This window comes from Cervus canadensis, chromosome 31 (genome assembly GCF_019320065.1).
Source record: "Cervus canadensis isolate Bull #8, Minnesota chromosome 31, ASM1932006v1, whole genome shotgun sequence".
Classification (NCBI taxonomy): Eukaryota; Metazoa; Chordata; class Mammalia; order Artiodactyla; family Cervidae; genus Cervus; species Cervus canadensis.
This window is the reverse complement of record NC_057416.1, coordinates 1,242,613-1,263,546: the sequence shown is the minus strand read 5'-3', so window position 1 is coordinate 1,263,546 and position 20,934 is coordinate 1,242,613. Positions and strand designations below refer to the sequence as shown.

At 51.0% G+C, this 20,934-nt stretch overlaps 1 protein-coding gene across 1 annotated transcript in view; it reads right to left on the bottom strand.

Annotated features, from left to right (window-relative positions):
* DLGAP2 (DLG associated protein 2) overlaps positions 1 to 20,934 on the bottom strand; it is a 590,155-nt gene that overhangs the window by 1,464 nt on the left and 567,757 nt on the right. Inside the window, exons 11-14 of the mRNA XM_043454559.1 lie at positions 17,310 to 17,395; positions 15,218 to 15,633; positions 8,538 to 8,629; positions 1,871 to 2,023 (exon numbers count right to left, since the gene is read on the bottom strand). Of these exons, the coding sequence (XP_043310494.1) occupies positions 1,871 to 2,023; positions 8,538 to 8,629; positions 15,218 to 15,633; positions 17,310 to 17,395 (747 nt within the window). The remainder of the gene's footprint in view (positions 1 to 1,870; positions 2,024 to 8,537; positions 8,630 to 15,217; positions 15,634 to 17,309; positions 17,396 to 20,934) is intronic.

The window sequence follows — 20,934 nt, the reverse complement described above, 5'->3', positions numbered from 1 at the left end:
CGTGGGCCCGGGCCGCGGGCTTGGTCCTGGCACCGTTCTGACCCTGCTGCTGGGTGAACGCTCCCTCACAAACGCACACCCGCTCACCTTCACGGGGGCCTGCACGATGCCACAGACCGCAAGGTCCGAGGAGGTGGAAGCCGCCTCAAGTCCTCTTGCCAAGGGCCTCAGACCCCTCGACATAAACTACCTACGGGTTTTCACTTGCATAGGAATCGAAAGTGATAAACTGGCTCTGACTCTCAGCTCGTGTTCTCCAACCACAACCCCAAGATCCCAGCACGCCTTTTCCAGAAAGAGAGAGGCTGCCCGATTCGGCAGCAAAGGAACCCCGGGAGCTGGCAAGCGCCCCGGGCACTGGGGAGGCCTGCGTCCCGCCTGCGCCCTCTGTCTGCTGGCTGGGCTCGCACACTGGACCTGCCCAGGCGGGAGGGACAGGCCACACGGAGTCCTTGCTGGAAATGGGCGCGGCCTTTTCTAAGCACATGTCCAGCTGCTGGGGGAAACCCTCATCTGTCCTTTTTCTTTCAGCCTCCAAAAGGACCCGAAGGACCCAGGCCTGGCCACCATGGCGGGTTCAGGGGACACATGGCAGAACCCGAGGTCGGTCTTACTGTTTTTAGCAGGAGGATAACCTCAGTGTTTGGAACTTTGTCCTTAGGGCCAGAAGCAATGTCCTTCCGGACTTGATGGCAGGGGTCAGTTGGGGTAATTACTTTGCCAAGACTTCCAGCTGTTTCAGCATTTAACTCCTGCCCTGAGTGCAGGACGGTACTTGTCTCTGTGCACACCTTGGCGGCCTCTGAAACATGCGGCAGTGAGGCACCAGTCCTCCTGGGCGCCTCCACCCACACTGTGAGTCCAAACAGGCTCACAGCTGTCCTGGGGCTGGGGCGGGGGGACTTTTATGTATCTTCAGACTAGTTTAAAAGTTGGATTTTTAGTGGTTTCCTAGAATAACTTTTTCACTGGGAATCATTACTTATGATCGCCTTCATTCACGCCCAAACCATAGACCTCCTGGACTTGCTCACGCACAAGCTGGTCGTTTGCACGCCCCTCCGCCCCCTGTCTGCGGTGACAAGGGCTTCATCAGCACCAGCGATCGAGCAATGGTCTCTAGCCTGGACTACGGGAGGCACATTTTAGGGAAAAAGAATGATGATGGTTTGCGTGCTAATTATCCAGATGTACACCCTCAGCTACACGTTAAACTCCCCTGTCCCAAAGTATCTCGGATCAATTTTCTTTGTCATTTTGATTGACAATGCCTGTCTAAGAAAATCAGATTATGATTCTGGAGAACTTCTCTAAGATGCGTCAGGAAGTCAATGTCTTTATAGCGAATTCACACCTATTTCTCAGCCTTCGAGAAAATGATACCTAAAGGGAAGAGCTGAAATGACAGGTCAAACTTAATGGGCATTTTCAGCCTATCTCAGGGCCAGCTGTACAGGAAGTGTACATCCTTGAATTGCTCAGTGAAGTTTACAGTGTTTTTGTCTCCACAGGTGTCCCTGTAAGCAACCTGAAGCCTCCTGTGGGAACTACCACAGTGCAGTCCACACAGCGGGTGGGGGTGACGGTAATAACTCAGAGGACGGGCCCGACAGGAAACGTGACTGCGAGTTCACACGTGGGTTCTGTTGGTGTCTTCTCGGAACTGTCAGCCAGAAAGGGACTGACTGTGCGTGCTGATGACTCTAGCACCAGCCTGGTTGTGCACACACGGGTTAGGTGTGGTAGCAGATCCTGTCCTGTCAGCTGCAGACCGAGACGCACATGGTGACGTGGCGCTTGGAGCACGTGCAGGGATTGTGGGCAGGGGTGGGGGTGGTGGGCTCTGAGTGGGGATGCAGCAGGGGCTTACCTTCCTCTCCGGGGACTCAACCACCTTCCAGTCACTGAGCTTCAGCTGGTGCAACTCGTCGAACTTCATGCTGACGTCCTGAACGGACAGCTGCAGCATGTCCCAGTAGCCGGCCAGATCCTGGGAGGTGGGCCTGGGCATGGCGCTGGGGTCCTGCCGGACACATGCACAGTTAGAGCCACGGAGCCCTCTGGGCGGGGCGGGGGCAGGGGCTGCTCTTCCCAATGAAGCGGGTCCGGGAGAAGCCCCCGTAATTCAGAATTGGGTGCACATGCTCCTGAGGGCCCATGAGGCTCTGGTGACAGTTTACGTGAGTATTTGCTGACATTTAAAAAATCTGAGATGGAATTCCAGCTGAGCTATTTCAAATCCTAAAAGATGATGCTGTTAAAGGGCTGCACTCAATATGTCAGCAAATTTGGAAAACTCAGCAGTGGCCACAGGACTGGAAAATGTGTTTTCATTCCAACCCCCAAAAAGGGCAATGTCAAAGAATGTTCATACTACTGCACAATTGCACTCATTTCACATACTAGCAAAGTAATGCTCAAAATTCTCCAAGCTAGGTTTCAACAGTATGTGAACCAAGAACTTCTATATGTTCAAGCTGGATATAGAAAAGGCAGAGGAACCAGAGATCAAATTGACAACATCTTTTGGATCACAGAGAAAGCAAGAGAATTCCAGAAGAACATCTACTTCTGCTTCATTGACTATGCCAAAGTCTTTGCCTGTGTGGATCACAACAAATTGGAAAATTCTTCAAATGGGAATGCCATGACACCTTACCTGCCTCCTGAGAAATCTGTGTGCAGGTCAAGAAGCAACAGAAGTGGGCATGGAGTAACAGTCTGGTTCAAAAGTCAGGAAAGGAGTACATCACAGCTGTATATTGTCACCCGCTTATTTAACTTATATGCAGAATATATTAAGAGAAATGCTGGGCTGGATGAAGTACAAGCTGGAATCAAGATTGCTAGGGGAAATATCAATAACCTCAGATATGCAGATGACACCACCCTTATGGCAGAAAGTGAAGAAGAACTAAAGAGCCTCTTGATGAAAGTGAAAGGGGAGAGTGAAAAAGCTGGTTTAAAACTCAACATTCAAAAAACTAAGATCATGGCATCCGGTCCCATCACTTCATGGCAAATAGATGGGGAAACAAGGGAAATAGTGACAGACTTTATTTTTGGGGGCTCCAAAATCACTGCAGATGGTGGCTACAGTCTTGATATTAAAAGACCCTTGCTCCTTGAAAGAAAAGCTATGACTAACCTAGACAGCATATTAAAAAGCAGAGGCATGCCTTTGCCAACAAAGGTCCATCTAGTGAAAGTTATGGTTTTTCCAGTATCATGTATGGATGTGAGAGTTGGACTATAAAGAAAGCTGAGCACTGAAGAATTGATGCTTTTGAACTGTGGTGTTGGAGAAGGCTCTTGAGAGTCCCTTGGACTGTGAGGAGATCCAACCAGTCCATTCTAAAGAAGATCAGTCCTGAATTCCTGTCCATCAGTCCTGGAAGGACTGATGCTGAAGCTGAAGCTCCAATACTCTGGCAACCTGATGTGAAGAGCCAACTCATTAGAAAAGACCCTGATGCTGGGAAAGATTGAAGGCGGAAGAAGGGGACGACAGAGGACGAGATGGTTGGATGGCATCACTGACTCAATGGACATAAGTTTGAGCAAGCTCTGGGAAATGGTGAAGCACAGGGAAGCCTGGCGTGCTGCGGTCTGTGGGGTCTCTAAGAGTTGGACGTGACCGAGCAGTTGAACAACAGCAAACCTGAAAAGTCTGCATTCTGTGTGGCTCCAGTTGTAGGACATGCTGGAAAGGGCACAACTATGGAGGCAGGAAAAAGCTGAGAGGTGGCCAGGGGCTGAGGGAGGACAAGGGGTGACCAGGGGGAGCACAGAGGATTCTCAGGGCCGTGAGACTGCTCTGCGTGTCACTGTCCTGGTGGACACATGTCATATATTTGTCTAAATCCACAGAGTGTCCAACACCAAGAGTGAGCCCCGATGGAAACCATGGACTCGCAGTGATGGTGATGGATTTGTGTGGGTTCACCAGTCATAACACACGGACCATCTGGTGGGGCTGGTGTGTGGCAACAGGGAGTATGTGGCATTTTCTCTGTATTTTTCACCCAGTTTTGCTGTGAATCTACAATGGCCCAAAAAAACGTCTATTAACGTGGTTGAAAAATGGGCAGAGGATCTGTCTTCCAAGGAAGACATAGAGATGGTCCCCGGGCACATGAAAAGATGCTCGGCATCACGAATCATCAGAGAAATGCACAGCAAAACCACAGTGAGGTATCACCTTGCACCTGTCCCAGTGGCCATCATCAGACAAGAAGTAACAAGGTTTTGAGGATGCAGAGAGAAGGGAGCCCTTGTGTGCTGCTGGTGGGAACATAGATTGGTGTAGCCACTATGGAGAAGAGCATGGAGTATCCTCACAAAACTAAACATGCAGCTAGCACACAACCCAACGGTGCACTGCTGGGTATTATCTGAAGGAAACGACAGCACTAATTAAAAAAGACACACGCACTCCCATATTCATTGCAAAACTATTTACAATAGCCAAGACATGGAAGCAGCCGAAGTGTCCTTCGGCAGAGAGGATGCCACACATATATATATACTGAGATACTACTTCAGTATAACAAAGAATGAAATCTTGAAATCTGCAATAACATGTAAGTCAGACAGAAAAATGCTGTATGACTTCACTTGTATGTTGAACCTAAAAATCAAAACAAAGGAACAAACATAAGAGATGGAAACAGAGTCATAGATACAGAGAACAAATAGGTGTTTGCAGAGGGGACTGGGGATGGGGGTGAGAAATAAGTTTGGGAGATAAGGAGGTACAGACTGCCATCTGCAAAATAAGAGTCATGGGAATGAAACGTACAGTGTGGGGAATCCAAGAATAATTGTGTAGCCTGTTTGTATGGTGACATATTGTAACTAGACTTATTGTGTTGATCAGTTTGAAACATCAGATCACTATGCTGTGTATCAGGAACTAACATAGTGCTGCAATTCAAAAATCAAAGAAGCAAACTCATAGTAAAAGGGACCAGATTTGTGGTTACCAGAAGTAGGGGTGGGGTGGGAGGAGGGAGAATGCCATGAAGGTGGCCAAAGGTACGAACTTCCAATAACAGGATAAACCAATACTAGGAATGTGAGGTACAGCATGATAAATACAGTCAACACTGCTGTTCCTTATGTACGAAAGCTGTTAAGAGAGTAAATCCTGAAGGCTCTCATCACAAGGAAAATTACATTTTTCCACTTCTTTGTGTACCCACAAGACGTGATGGATGTTCTCTAAGATTATGGTGACAATCATTTCATGATGTATACCAGTCAGATCATGGTGCTGCACCCCTACATTTATCCAGTGCTGCATGTTAATTATATCTCAACACAACTGGGAGAAAATGCTTTCTTAGAACCTGGGGATGGTGGCGCCTGTGAAGGTTTTGATGCCTGGACAGTTCTGGCAGCCGGAGGCCCTCTGGTTCTGGGTGCCTGTGGGGCTCCTGGGCAGGGTCTGTGGTGGTGCTGGATGTGGGGGGCACTGGGGAGGTGGGGCCTGTTTCCTTCTGTCCTCTGAGGGGTCTCAGCCCTGCTTCTGAAGGTCAGAGACACCCCACGTGTGCACCATGGATGCTGTTGCCCCGGCCTGGAGGGAGGGCTTGGCAGGTCAGGTTCCTGCCGAGTGGCGCATGGGCAGCCAAGGGTGGATGTGGCCCCTAGATGGGTTTGCTCCTGCACGCGCTTATCAGGGCACTGACCCATTCATGGGGCCCCACCCTGTGAGCTTCACCCCGCAGCCCCCTCCTTTCACCCCCCACCGGGGCCAGGACTCGACGTGTGAATGCTGGGGGACACAGACGTCCAGTCTTGGTTCCATGTCCACACCCACTAAGTCACTCTCTGGGCGCTGTCCATCCTGCCCGACGCAACCAGATGGCAGCTGTGCTGACCTGCCGGGAGGGGGTCAGAACCGCCGTCCAAGCCACTTGCACACAAAGCCCTCGTTTTCTGCTCAGAGTGAGAATTGCAACCCCAGGGCGGCTGTTTACTGTGTGAGGACCTTCTCCACTGAGCCACCAGGGGGCGACCTGACGGGCAGGTGCAGGGTCCGGTCAGGGTCAGGGTCGGGTGGGGTCGGGTACAGAGTCAGGGCGACGTGCAGGGTCAGGGTCATGTCAGGGTCATGTCAGGGTCAGGCGCGGGAGGGCTCATCAGGTCGCCAGGCCTGGGTTGTCATGCACTCACCTGAGTCTGAGCTCAGGCGCTGCTTGTGAAGGAAAACAGTGAAGGCCTTGCTCCGGGCTGTGCCTTGCAGGTGATGGGATTCGGGGGGACTAACAGGGGCTCCCTGGACGGCTGGGGCTGGCAGGGTGCTCCTCCCCCTGACAGCGGGTCCTGAGGAGGACGAAGCCGGCACAGCAACCCCTCCTCCCCTCCCCACCCCCAACAGGGGCAGGTGTGAAGGGCCTGCGCGTGTCTGAGGATCACGTCGCCCAAGAGTGAACTCCGGGGTCACTGGGCCTCCACTCTGGGCTCTGGGGGACAGAGGCCATGGTCATGGTGGACCCCAGTATGGTCAGGGTCTTGCTCTGTGTCCTCTGCTTCTTTCTGGGAGGCATGGCTGTGTCTGTGTCCCCGGACACTCACGCACCCTGGTCTGTTTGTAAGCCTTGTCTGTCACATCGAGGTGGGCCAGGCCAGTCCCCTCCCCCGGCAAGTGCGCAGAGCCGTCCATCCCTGTTGACTGCACGCAGGGTCCCGGGGTGCTACCCGGCCCCAGCATGGGAGGTCCTGGGATGTGGGCTCAGATGCTCTGTTTTAGAACATTCTCTGGGAGCTGTGTGTCCTGAGAAGGGCTGAGGAGAGACCATGGTCTCATTCAAGTGCAGCGTTAGACCTGCGGTCTGTGTGTGACTCCGTCTCTCCCAGCCCTGGGGTTGCTGGGCCGCTGGCCCTACGGCCAGAGGGGTCCGCCCGCTAGTGTCAAGGGCAGGCCCTTCCTGGAGTCCATCCTCAACAGCTAGTGGGTCTGACTCACTCCCTGGGGCCATTCCGTTGACTTAGAACTAGAGCTGCCTACGAGGACAGTGTGGTTTTGATGAGCAGGGCCCTGCCGGCCCCTCTGCTGACGGTCCGCCCAGAGCCCAGCAACCTCCTCCAACGAGTGCTCCGGGGCTTTTGGTCCAACCCTACATGGAGGTCGCACGAAAAGGAATGCCAGACTTCCTATGGCCAACACAAAGTGCAATCTGACGTGTGTAAGAGGCGTCAAGGATGAGGCTGGATAATTCTCAGGTCTAATACCAGCTGCATCTGGCAGAGAAGACGTGCGTTGCTCACAGTTGGAAACTGTGCTGCATGGAGGTTCCTGAAGACACAGACAACCCTCCCATTGGCTCAGCTGAACGGGGACCACGCCCCCTGGTGGCCTTGGTGAGTCCTCAGAGATGGCGATGGGGTGGGGCTGGGGCAGGGGGAGGGCAGGACACGCCTGGGGGATGGGAGAGCCAAGTGTTTCTACAGCTGCACGTTCCTTTCAGGGACCCTAAGCCTGCCCGTCCCCTGCTCTTAAATGTTGATTGTAACTTCACGTCAGAGGAGACCAGGTGCTAACGCTTTAAATCTCATGATGAACTGGAATGGGATTAATGGAAAATATTGGAGAAAACATTCTTTTTAATGATCCTGATGAAGAGGGATGAATTGGCAACTCTGACGTGCTAGGCTGCCTCCAAGTGGAAGAACATGCTGCAAACTCACAGGTCTCCTTGTGAATTTAAGGACGGAGCAAAACAAGGTCGAGGCACTGTGAACTGCTGCTTGTGTGCTAATGAAAATGTTTGGTCTGAAAGAGGTCAGTGTACGGATTATAAATAAAAATACATAGAAGAGGTTGTAAAGTAGTGTGAATACCATTCAGCTATTACTCTTCAATGACTTTCTCCAAATAATTATTGTTTCTCCAAAATAATATCAAGTGAGTACTTTCTTTGGTCAGATAAGGAAAAGTATGTGTGTAATGATACGTATTTATATTTATTTATACATAATATTGTATATATGTAAGTATTCACATTAGAATATATATATGTGTATATAATATATATATATATATTTCCTTTGATTTTCAGGAAGATCAGAACCAAGTTTAGTGCCAACCGTATTTCCTAACTTAGTCCACAGCGTTTCAGTTCACTCCTGCCTGTAACATAAAGCCGGTACTGCTCCTGGAAGCCCCTGCCAGTCTCTCTCAGCGTGGCTGCTTACGTGTTTCTATTGGAGTCACCTCCTGGAGCCGCCTTCACTGTGACATTCCCATGACAAGATTCACGCTTGTCCCCCTGCCTGGGGTCCCAAGGGGCAGGCCGGTGGCCAAGGACACTCTCGTGGCTGGGGGCCCACCGCCCTCTGCCCACCGCACCCATCCCTTGTCCACAGCCGAGGCCTCTCTGCTTTGGGCCCTGGAGCTGGGCGCGTCCTCATCCTTCACCAGGCCGCACTCCCGCAGCGGTCCTTCACAGCGGACAGGGCAGAGGTGAGGGCGGAAAGAGTGGACGCCCGGCCTGCTGACCCACACCCTAGGGTCTTGAGGGGGCACTCACCATGTTCTGCTGGCAAAGCCAGTAAAACTGCTGGAACTTCTGGGACATCAGCAGCTGGGCGCTCCCCACGGCGCTCCGGATCTTGCCGAGGACTGTGGACACACACAGGGTTATGGGCGGGTCGGTGGGGGCCAGGAGAGGGGCACCACGTGAGGCGGCCTTCCCGCGGCGGCTCCATGTCCTAGCGTGCGTGCGGTCGTGTCCAACCGCAGCCCCACGGACTGTGCCCCCCAGGCGCCTCTGTCCGTGGGATTCTCCAGGCAAGAACACTGGAGGGGGTCGCCATGCCCTCCTCCTGGGGATCTTCCCTACTCAGGGATCGAACCCTCATCTCCTGCATTGGCAGGTAGGTTCTTTACCACTGAGTCACCTGGGAAGCCATTATCCTTGGTCACCGGAGGTGAAAACTTTGAAATTACTGTGTGGAACGGTCACAGTTGAGCCATCTTTCCATCTGGTCCATCCTGATCCATGAAGGAAATTCAAAGATGACCAAATACTGACTGACTGTCAGGGTCCTGCTAGCCCACCCAGCCCCTCGGGAGTAAGCTGGCTGGCAGGGACCCTGGCCCCTCACATCACCCTGCTGACCCCTGGAAGCGTGCGTGAGGACGTCCTGCCTCAGGCACCTGGTGGCCAGCTCACTAGGGCTGTCAGGAGCAGCAAGGGTCAGTTTAATCTATGAAGGATCTCAAGTTGTAAGAACTTAATTAATCAAAGGGCACTTTAAAAAAGTAAGTAATACAGCTTTGTCAGTGGAAAGGATTTAACCACTTACTGGATAGTTGTGATGACTTAGGGATTTGAACTGGGCAAAAGAAAGATTTCTGGCATGAAAATTTTGGGAAACCTCCCACCCACTCCCTCCAAGTGCCTCCTCACTTCCCATCATTCTGCCCCAATCCTGGCCTTTGTGAACATCATCATTATTTCAGAAATAACAGCTTTGGGAGACCCCAACTCCCATGAATCTCAGAGGCACTTAGGCATCTGGAGGCAAACGCTTCTGGCCTTTGTACCTGGGCCCTTGTCTCTGGGGTTCGGTCTAAGAGGCCATCCCCAGCTACTCCCCTCTGAGGGCAAGTGTCTCCTCTCTTGAGTCCCCTTTAAGACCCGCACAACACAGATAACAACCAGCTACACAGAGCCCCTGACGTTCCATGTGGGGCCAGCTTGTCTCCAGCCCAGGGGAGTGGGGAGCCTTCCGAGACAAAGATCTTAGCTGGGAGCTCGTCTTGCATGAAGCAGACACTGAACCATCACCACCAACAGGGTGTTTTGGTACTTGCGGATTGTTGACCCTGGGATATTCCTGAGGTTCAGTCTGGAGAAGAGCCCAGAGGGCAGAACCTTCAGCATGTGGGTCACTTGGCCAGGGAGAGTCTGGTTACGGGCAGAGTCAGGGGGTGTGGGGTGGGCCTGAGACCTGGCATTTCCACAGGGGTGCAGCCCACGTCCAGAAAGGTACACTCAGTTTCTCTAGCTTTCTCCCTAATTTCCCCAAACACTGCTAATTTTGATATGCAGCCTCCAAAATAATGAGCTGAGGCTCATTCAGGGCGAGCTAGAAACCGGCCTCAAGGACTCTGACTTCTGGGCCACAAGCCACTGAGACCCTGGTTCCTGGCCTCCCCGGGGTGGGGCTCATGGACACAGCTGGGGGCCTCGGTGCACAGGCGGCCAAGTGCCACGAACTGGAACCGGAGTCCCCGAAATCTGTCTGTGAGGGGTGCCGAGGACGTGTCCTACTGGGACAGAAAGCAGCCATGGAACAGAAGGCCCGGGGCATCATCGTGCTTACAGGGTGAGCACCCGGCCCCGGACAGCATGTCCACCATGTGGTGCTCTCCTGGGGTGAGGGGGGTGGGGGTGGGGGTTAGTGGCCTGAAACGCTCCTGAGCTTGCCTGCATTTTCTGACTTGTCTGGATTGCTGTTCCCCAAAGCTTTGTTGTGACGACTTGCACACACAGAGTACCTGAAACAAAGTGCCACCAGCACCTCCGCTCCATCTCTTGGGATCTCTATCTCTGTGCGTGTCTGTCTTTCTGACTCTCTTGGAGATGAGCTGTAGCCAGCGCCTCCCTCGCCAGCACCCTGCACAACCACAGAGCCACGGCCCTCCCTAGGAAACCAATGCTTCCCTAATGTCACCCAATTCTCGGTTGCTTCCAAAACGTGAACAAGAGTTAAAACTGTAACTTTCAATACTAGTGAGTTCACCAGATAACACCGTGGCATCCTTTCAGACTTGAACGAAACAGAAAGCTGTCTTGTCAGCGTTCTGACGCCCGCAGCCTGCTGCAGGGGGCTCACCCCCCGGCCCCCCGGCCTGCTCACCTCCCCCAGCTCTGGGCAGTGGAGGGGACACAGGGCAGGAAGGCAGAGGGGCCGGAGCATGGCCGGGAAGGGCTGAAAATACTTCCCACCTGGTTCACAATTTCACCCCCAAACTGAACATGTTTGATTTCCACTTGGAAACCCTTGTAACTAGCAGGACTGACGAAAACCTTTAAAGAGACTTGTTTTAACCAAATGGTCACTGTACGAATATATAGAAGTGACTCACATATAAATGCATTTTTTTTTTCACTGACGCTACACTTGCTGAAGTGATAATTAAAAAGTCAATCAGTTAAACCAATGGCATTGTCAGTGACACAAAGTAAAACAAACAAAAAGAAACCCCCCAGAGTAGTGTGGTTTCTGAAATAAAAGTTTCCAGAGCCACAAACATCTTACTCCACAGGTTCATAAGAAAGATGAAAAGCATGAGAAAGTCAACAGTGGGTGTCGTCTGTGAGGTGTCGTGATGCTGGACTTTCAGTCCCCGTTTTTCACATCCTTTTTAAAAGGCACCTCAATGGAAGTTTTAATATACAGGACTTCAGTTAATAAACTTCAGCACAGCATGGATAGGGGGTGATGTCTGGGGGTTGATTTAATATAGTGGAGACTTATTATAAAGGGTATACATTGATTATTGCTCGGGAGAGGTAAGGAATGTCAGAGTGTGGCTACTGGCCTGATGGCTAATGGCAGGGAATCTGTGCTTATCAGCGCAGATGGTTCTATCTGACACCTACAATGTAAATAATAGCTTCCCGTAATTGCAAAGAATTTGAAGCAAAAATTCAATTTATTCTTTTCCACTGAAGTGAAGTGAAGTCGCTCAGTCGAGTCCAACTCTTTGCGACCCCATGGACTATAGCCTACCAGGATCCTCAGTCCATGGGATTTTTCAGGCAAGAATACTGGAGTGGGTTGCCATTTCTTTTCCACTATCCTTCCCTAATTCTGTCATAGTTTAACCACTTTCTTTTAAGAGCTACAGATAAGGGCTCATGCTCATCAGAACGCAAATTTACAAAGAACCTGAGACAACCCAGGCCTTCCTTTGATGTACAGAGAAATTTGATTAACTGACTTGCTCCTTTAATTTATTTTTCACACCTGTTCTACAATTTCCAACTCCACCTAAATCTACTATGAAGTGCCAGGGCAACACTAACACTATTCTTTTCAAATTCGAGGTGGGCTTTTCTAGCATTTGTACACAGTTTGCGGAGATCCACGACCTCGCGGGTCTCTCCGATTCCCCCCAGACCCAGGCGTGGGGACGCGCCCGAGTCCACAAACCCCTGGGGAAGCCTCAGGCTTTCTCAGCTTCCCGTTTCTCGACCACACGCCTTCTCTCAGGCTCGCTGTGCCGCGGCCCCGGCGGCTGGGGCGGCCAGCGCGCTGCCCGCACCCTCCGCGGGCGCCGCGTCCTGTCAGAGGCGGGGCCTCGGGCTCGCGGTGACCGGGCCGGTCCCGGCTGGAAGCGGCGGTGCTCGGGAGCCGTCCCGCTTCTAACCTTCATTGTGTGGACTCCCGGGCAAACCGCAGGCCCAGGGCAGTGTCCCTGCGGCCCGTCCTCCTCACCCCCTTGGTCCCCGAGTCCCCCGGGTCACTGTGATTACTGCCGACGGCACGGTGCCCGAGCCGGACCAGAGAGCGTGGACCTCCAGGGAAGGAGGTCTGGGAGACCCGCGGTGAGCATCGAACCCCAGCTCTGGCAATAACGTGGCGAGAATGGGGGTCCCTCAGATGATGAGGTCTCCCCGCGCCTTGAGCCTGCGGTCTGTGCCTCTGGCTGGGAGATCTTCAGATTAGCAGCTCTGGGGCAGAGATGTTTGGGGGCCAGAGAACACCCCAGCACCTCTCAAAAGACCCCACTGCGCAGTTCCTCAGGCCATTCATCTTTTTACAAACCTGCTGAGTAAGATCTTTGTGGCTCTGGAAACTTCCATTTCAGAAAACATACCTTTTTTTATTTTTATTTTTTTGGTTTTACTTTATGCCACTTACCCATTTGGTTTAACATAACTAACACAAAAACCCCAAAACACTAGTCTAGTGGTGGTTTACAATCCCTGCAGAGTATCTGTTTATGGATTAACCTGCTTTAACATGATTTAACTTATACCAGTATTTAACAGTTCTCATGATATTTTTATTAACCGTAGAGACCTGAGTGAATCTGAATTTGTTCGATCAATTCAGTGAGCTGTGGTTATAAAATAATAGCTTGGGAGAAAAGTTATCTCACATAATGGAAATTTCAATATTCGGAGCTCAGGGTTTTGGTTCAACAGTCATTTAATTTAATCTTCGCTTTTTAACAGGACTGTAACCAAGAACCGTGTACCTGTTTTTAAAGTGAGGAGTGGAATGGAAAGTTATCTCACCATTAACCATTACTAGGGAATCACTTAAACGTGACCAATACGGTGCTCGGTTAATGTGCGAAGCATACAGTTGAGATTCAAAGCAAGCATTCTCTCACCTTTGGCACAAAAAATAAAGCTGGGTAATGAAGAAATTGAGAAAATCACAGAAAGGATCAGGTAGCCCTGTTCGCTGCTCTTTGAATCCGAGGCTCCTAGAGATGTGATTTCACGAGGTTATGAAACAGTGGCGGGAAGACCCCGTGGAGTCACGGTGACTGAGCTGGTGTCTGGGGGAGGGGCCCCCCGCCTGGCCGAGGGCGGTGTCAGGATACACAGGGTTTTACATGCTCTGCTGTGCAGAGGCGTGAGTAGGGGTGGAAGCACCCTGTGTGTGAAGACTGCCCCCCTTCCCTCTTCCTCCTTCGGACTCTCGCCACCGAGGCTTCTGCTGGGCACCGCCAGCAGACGCTCAGCGTGTCCGGGCGCCGCCAGAGGATGGTCAGCATATCTGGGCACCCCAGGAGGACGATCAGTGTATCAAGTGTGATTGCCCAGGAGCCTAAGACCGGGCAGAGCTCCAGGAAAACGCAAAGCCGCCCCCACCTTTGAGAAGGGCATGTGCCCATGTGCCTGTCCTCAGGCATGACAGAGCCAGGGGCTCTGGAGGTCAGGACCAAGCTCCCCAGGCAGATGCAGAGTCCACGTCTGAGGAAGGGCCTTCCTAGAGAGTCTCTGGCCTGGCTTTCTGCCCCTGCTCCTGCCCTGATATTCGCTCGCCTGCCTGACTAGTCTCCCTGCCCTCAAGGTCCGCCCAGACTCCCCCGCCACCAGGAAGACCTCTCAGACTGCCCTGCTGGCAGCATCTGCCGGATCTGGGGGTGTTTACAGCGCTGGCTCTGCACCGCTCTTACCACGCGCACGTTCCTCACTCACTAGAAACGCCTCTGTGCTGGTCTTACCCACTCTGCGGTCCCTGCGGTGTCTGTGCTGCATGCTCATCAGTGTCTCCACCCGCAGTCTATGAGACCATGTGCTCAGCAAATGCCTGCTGGGGCTTTACAGGACACACAGTCCGGGAGAAGATCCCAAAGGTGCAAACAAGGTGAAAAAAACTTGTGTAGAGAAATGCAGCTGACGGACAGCAGAAACCCCCTTTCCTCTGCCGGGCTGAAGGAGAAACGTGTTCTCCAGATGCTGATAATAAGATGACGACAGCCTAGGTGACAGGATCTTACTGTTGATCCGGGTCACTGCAGATCATCAAGTCATACACAGGATGTTCACGGCATTACTTCCAGGATTTTCCCGACCACCCCCAGTGACAAGAAAATCATAGCTTACCAGGACAAGGCTCCAGTGCTGGGGACTTTTAGTGTCACCTCTTAATTCCCAGGGCCTAAGGCACAAGCCAAGTGTGAATTTTATTGCTCAGGGATCCTCTCTGAACCACAAATGAGGGTGACGGATTCAGAGAATCAGAGTGAAGTAAGTGGCCAGGGATGAGGCATGGCATTTTCTGAACAGCAGAAGACACTCCACACTAGCTGGGAGGTCAGTCACTTACCATCTCCAGCTTTTCTCTGACACAAAGCCAAAGCAATTTCTTTTAACACGGGACAGTCACGAGTCTAGAAAACAGCTGAATTGTTGCCCATCACCATTGCCAAAATTCAGAGAACCAGCACATGGACCCTGAGATAACCTGCAGTCCCGAGACCCCTGCGGGCCTGAGCCATCCTGCTATCCATCACACAGCATGGAACAGAGGGATGCCCGTCAATATCTCAGCCACTGCTTTTCTGTTCATTTGCTTGCGTCTTAGCTCAGTTGGGGTATGGTGGGAGCCCATGCACTTTAATTTACTCAGGAATCAAAGGGACTGTCCTCATGGATTTCATCCTCCACGTGCTCATTTGCTTTATGGAAACCTGGCGAGTGTCTTCAGGCCTCAGCAGAGACCTGCCTCTTACCTTCCTCCACGAGGTCGTTCTCCTCGGCTTCCCTCTCCATCTCCTTGCACCAGCCTTCCATCCGCTTCGTCTCCGTGTGCAGCAGCTTCAGGAACCACGCGCCGTCCCTGTGGCACGGGGACGCGCGCCCACCGTCCACCGCGTCCAGGGCCGGCTCCAGCCAGGGGTCGGGAGGGGGCAGGCTGGCAGTGTCCACGGGGGTCCGGTAGTCCTCCCGGTAACTGAAGAGCCCCTGGGTCCGGACGGTGCGCACCGCCCCATACTGCGTGGGGGTGCTGGGCTCCGAGTGCCTCTGGAAGGAGGACCCAAACTGCAGGCCCTTGTCCTCTGTGGCGACGTGTCCTGGGAAGCCCTCCAGCTCCAGGTCCGCCTGCACCCCAGCCGTCACGCTGTTGGAGCGCTTGAAGCGTCCATGTCTGCGGGGGGTGGAGGGAAACAGACGGGAGCTTGTCGGAGATGACCCTGAGCCGCAGAGCCCAGCTTACACATCCAGAGCAGGCTGGGCCACACGCCAGCCTCGTGGCGGAGATGAGTGGTTTCATCTTTGTTATCAGCACACTGGTGTTTCATCTGTGTGAGAGCTTTATTTGACTTTGCAAAGAATGAAACTCTAACTTTTACCTAAGCTTCAGTGGCTGAGTGATGCCCACTGAAGACTTAAGTTTACCACAGGTGGCTTAATCTATTCCCGAAACCACTGCCTTGGGGTGGTTACCTGCCTTTCAGAAATACGTGACAGGCTTACACATTTCTGTGTGTTGTGTGTATGTAAAATGAAGCCCCACTGCTTCTTTCGAGTACATAATTCTTTTAAGTAATAACATCTGTGCCTTGTTGAGTTCTGGTGGCTATTCATATCATATTTCAGGACATGAGCTTCTTCTCTCTGAATAATGCAGTATCATCTGGTTATGTCTTTTATGCAAAATAATGAATCCAAATTCTGACTTCAGCAGGTGTTTAAAAAACATTTTCATTGTATGTATTTAAATGTCACTCATTCCTCACAGCCAGTTACTGAAAGGACTGGCAAGAACGAACTTATAACTGGAGCCCAGATTTTGCTGGTGAGAACTCTGTGTGTGTGTGTGTGTGTGTGTGTGTGTATGTGCATGTGTGTCTGTATGCATGCGTGTCTCTGTGTGTGTGTGCATGTGTATGCCTGTGTGAGTGTGTGTCTATGTGTGCATGTGTACATGTGCGTGTGCGTGCATCTGTGTCTGCACACCTAAACTCTGCCAAGCTACACAAGTTGGCTCCTCACCAGCTGGACCCGCAGATGGCAGGCAGCTGTGTGTGCAGCTGGCTAATGGATGTGCCTTCGCTGGAGGCAAGGCGCTGAGAAGGAGCCACCAGCGCGGACGGGGGGCCGCGAGCCCAGGTCCTGGGGCGGAAGACACGGTTTCTGAGAGGCCCCCATCCTGGGGAAGCCATCAGTTTGTGCTCTCGATTCCTTGGCAGTCCACATCTTTGCAGGTTGGTCTAAAACCTTCGCTGTGAGTGACTCACCAGGGTTTCAACAACCAGACGCTGCCTGGCACTCACGATGTGATATGCCCATCAAATCTGTCTTTATGAAACTTACAAGATATGCTATTTTAAATATAAAACAGAATAATCACCCTGTCCTCATTACAAAAACAACACTCTTGTCGTGGACTTCTCTGTGCTGGGCAGCGTGAAGGCTTCCTTTGAAGCGTCACCATCCTAAGGGTTCTTCAATCTTCTTTCACTCTCCCTCTCTCTGTGGCTGTACTGTTAACATCCTAAGGTGGGGAAACCTGCACTGGCTTTATGCTCATCCTTCTCCCCTTTGGGTGAAGGACTCTGGTGTTCAGAGCTGCCAGCCCCTCTGCTTTCACAGGTGGTAAGTTACTTTAGAAAAAAAAGAGTCCCCAGCCGCTAGCAGAAACAAAGCTCAGAAGGATGCTAATTCATACCCGAATGATATCCACTGAGTTAGGGTTACGGATATATGACCCTGTCTCCACAAACGGCATGAACCGTTGATGGCCTGTGCTGTCCAGACACTCGCCATCACATTTCTAACCCGCAGCCCTGCTCAGAGGCCCCGGAAGTCTGAAGTGGTTACCGTTTCTCATCTTCCACCTGGACGCCCACCGAGTGGTACTCCCGCAGCCCCCGGCTCTCCGTGTCGGAGTCTGTAGCTGTCTCCACCTAGTGCAACAGAGAACATTTTATTTTACAACCAAGACAGGGACCTAGACCAGGGACTATTTGTCTGTGTGTTCATCTGCCATAATTAATTACGCATTTGTGTAATTAATGCAGAGATGCACTTGACCCAGGAAAACAACAACGGGAGGGAAATGCACTGGTGCTGGTGTAATTATGTTGCTACATGTTTCATCAAATTGTGCATGACCCCCTAACTCAACGCTGAGCCTCCACCTTCTAAATGTATGCAAATAAAATTGCTTTGCTTAGCTTGGGCGAAAACAGGCTGTGTTGGATTGCATTATGAGAGGACTTAAAAGCTCTTGTTACATCCTGCAGGTACAGCATGAACCAGATAGAGCTAACACAACACACGGGCTGTTGAATAGGATGGTGGTGATGACGGCATCCACATACATGGCATACGGAAGAACTGAAGCTTTACCAGCCCCGGGCAACCCCTCCACCCGCCTCGAAACAGCGCCGTCTGCTCACAGGATGTGCCCGGGCAGGGCAATGCCACAACAGAACAGAAAGTGTGCACTCCACACACGGTCCTTACGGTGGCTGCATTTGCCGAGAAGTCTCCCCGAGCCCAAGGAAGCATTTGTAGTGCAACATTAACTCATGAGAGAACTCTAGTAGCGTACAGTTCCTAAAAAAATAACCAAAACTCCAAAAGCAAACAACCTCCCGCTCCCAAACTCTCAGTATGAAAAGTCTGCCCCAGAAGAGTAAATATACGACCTTGAGTAAATATATGACTAAACAACCAAAGATTAGTTTAACTGAATGCTATCCCAGCTTCTATACGGTCCCTTTTCTTTTTTTTGCAAGAAATAGTACCTACTGTCTCAAAAGGTGTTTTGACTCCAGTCCACAAATGTCAAAACTAAACTGTCAAACACATCTTTTCTTAAAAACATTAGTGACCGTTGCAAGGGCAACACATAAACCGTGAGACGAGTAACTGTGACACCGTCTCCTGCTTGTGATGAGCAGAGGTGCCCTGGGCAGTCGTGGCTGGCTAAGTCTTGGTCGCCAGGGGCTGACGCGGTTTGTGATGAGGCGCAGTTGTGCTGCTAAGAGCTGGTGTTTGTTTTCAGCTGATCCTGCGTCAGGCGCTGAGCTAAGAGCAGGCAAGTGTTACCACAGCTGGTGCACATGATACCCTGGGTCCAGCCACATGGAACACTTGAAGAATCAGAGAAGGTGAGTAACTTGCCCAGGGGTGCACAGCTTGTAGAGGGCAGAGGCATGCTCAGCATCCGCTGTGGCCAGAATCAGCATGGCCCATGGAGACCCTGCAGCTCCTGGGATGGGGCGGGGCGGGGGGGTGGCCCTGTAGAGCCTGGGACAGCGGTAGTGCAGCGGTCAAGAAGCCACCTGCAAGGCAGGAGCCTCAGGAGACGCAGGTTCAATCTCTAGGTGAGGAAGATCCTCTGGAGGATGGCATGGCAACCCACTCCAGCATTCTTGCCTGAAGAAGCCCATGGACAGAGGAGCCTGGCAGGCTACAGTCCATGGGGTCTCAAAGAGTCGGGCACGACTGAACGACTTAGCACCCACGCACAGGAGGAAATGTGGTTGAGTAAAATTCCTAACCTGCTGGTGATCACCACGTCTTTCTAATTTCAAGTGGGTCATGGCTGACATAAATGTTACCTTGCTGGATGTGGACACTGTGTTTACTATTGCTTTACACAAAAAGATTGCAATAAGTTAATATGTTAAAAATGTTACCATGTCAGTGCAATATGAGCTGCCTGTGTTCTAGCTTCTGTTCCATTCTATGACTATAACCTGATTTAATTAGATATAACTAGTTTTCTGCCACTTTAAATAATGCCATTGTAGATCTATGTCTGTGCATGTATATAATTTTGTGACTATATTCACAGCCATTCTGGTAGATACTGCTGTATTTGAGAGATACACAATATGGGTGAAATTACTTTGTTCGTATAGTTTCAGGGAGACATTTGTATGGAAAGAGCACTAATTTTTATCATAAAAATGTTGAGAACATTTGCCTCATTACTTCCAGTCCTAGGAGTCTAGTCTAAAGAAGTTTCCTTGAATTCTAACATATTAAAAGGTGAAAGTGGGGGAAACAGGAGGACAGGATACTGGCAACATTGAGCAACTTCAGGCTGCTCACGACACAGACACCTGTGCGGTTATGATGGATGAAGCCACGACGATGCTGACGCCACAACACAGAGCCAGGAGCGTGCATTGGCAGGTGGCGTGAACGATCCAATCCCGAGACGTGTTCACACGTAGAGCACACACATCCGCACAGAGAGAAACTGACCGTAAAGTGACCAAACCAACCAAAATGTCACAAAATAATTATCTTCTTTTCTCTGGTGTGCACAGCTTCTCTCTTATAGCTCTCTTATTTACAGTGAATGAGAAAAATACAGCTTTTGGAGTCAAATTCTGCCACTTGCTGGCCATGTGGCACTTAGGTAAGTCTCAGATTCTATGGCTCTTCTCTTCCTAATTTCAACAGTGAGGGATCAGCAAACACGGGGTTAATGAGTGTGAAACTGTGTGAGGCCAGGTTCAGGTAGGTTCTCCAAAGCAAATCTAACGCTCCCTCCCTCACCTCCACTTTTAAGATCCACAGATATAGTAATGATATATTAAGTTCAAGTAATATATAATGAATTTCATAGATACTACAGTGGTTGTCATATGAAACCATTCTAACAAAAAAAGGGTCTCCATTTTTCAGAAGGTAAAGGTGGAGGGGGATGTGGTCAACTTGCATAAAGCCAGGACGAGCTAAATATTTATCAATTTCAGAAATCTTGGGAGAGCTTTATGAGGATGGGGAAAATCAAATTTAGGACAAAGAAAATGAATTATTATTTTGCACAGTGGGAAGGAAATCAAAGGAATTTTTTCCAAAGAGAAAATTCTGATGAGAAGTGTAAAAGGATTATAAAAGTTTTGAGAAATATATGTACATATTCATTTTTACAAGAGCCATGGTGTTTTAGGGGCTTCCCTGGATCAGCGGTAAAGAATTCTCCTGCTAAGCAGGAGACCTGGGTTCGATCCCTGGGTGGGGAAAATCCCCTGGAGAAGGAAATGGCAACCTACTCCAGTATTCTTGTCTGGAGAATCCCATGGACAGAGAAGCAAGGTGAGTTACAGTCCATGGGGTCGCCAAGAGTCGGACACAACTAAGCAACTAAACAATAACAGCAAGGGTGTACTGGGCATGGAGAAGAAAGATGAAGTCCGCAGAACCTGCGTATGTGAGTGACCTCTCTGAAGCAAGTGCTGATTGGAGGTGCCTGCTGTGGATGGGGACGGATCCTCCCTGTTGCCACGTGAGTGGTGGGCGCTGGGCTCCTGGAGCACCCGCCTCTTGTCCCTGGGCCGTGACAGAGGGGTTGACACTGAGCCACGGGCCATGAAGAGCGGGGGAAGGGTGCACGAGAGTGCATGTGTGTGAGTGTGCACATGTGAGTGCACACCTGTGGTCGTGCATTTGTGTGCATGCATATGTGTGTACATGAGAG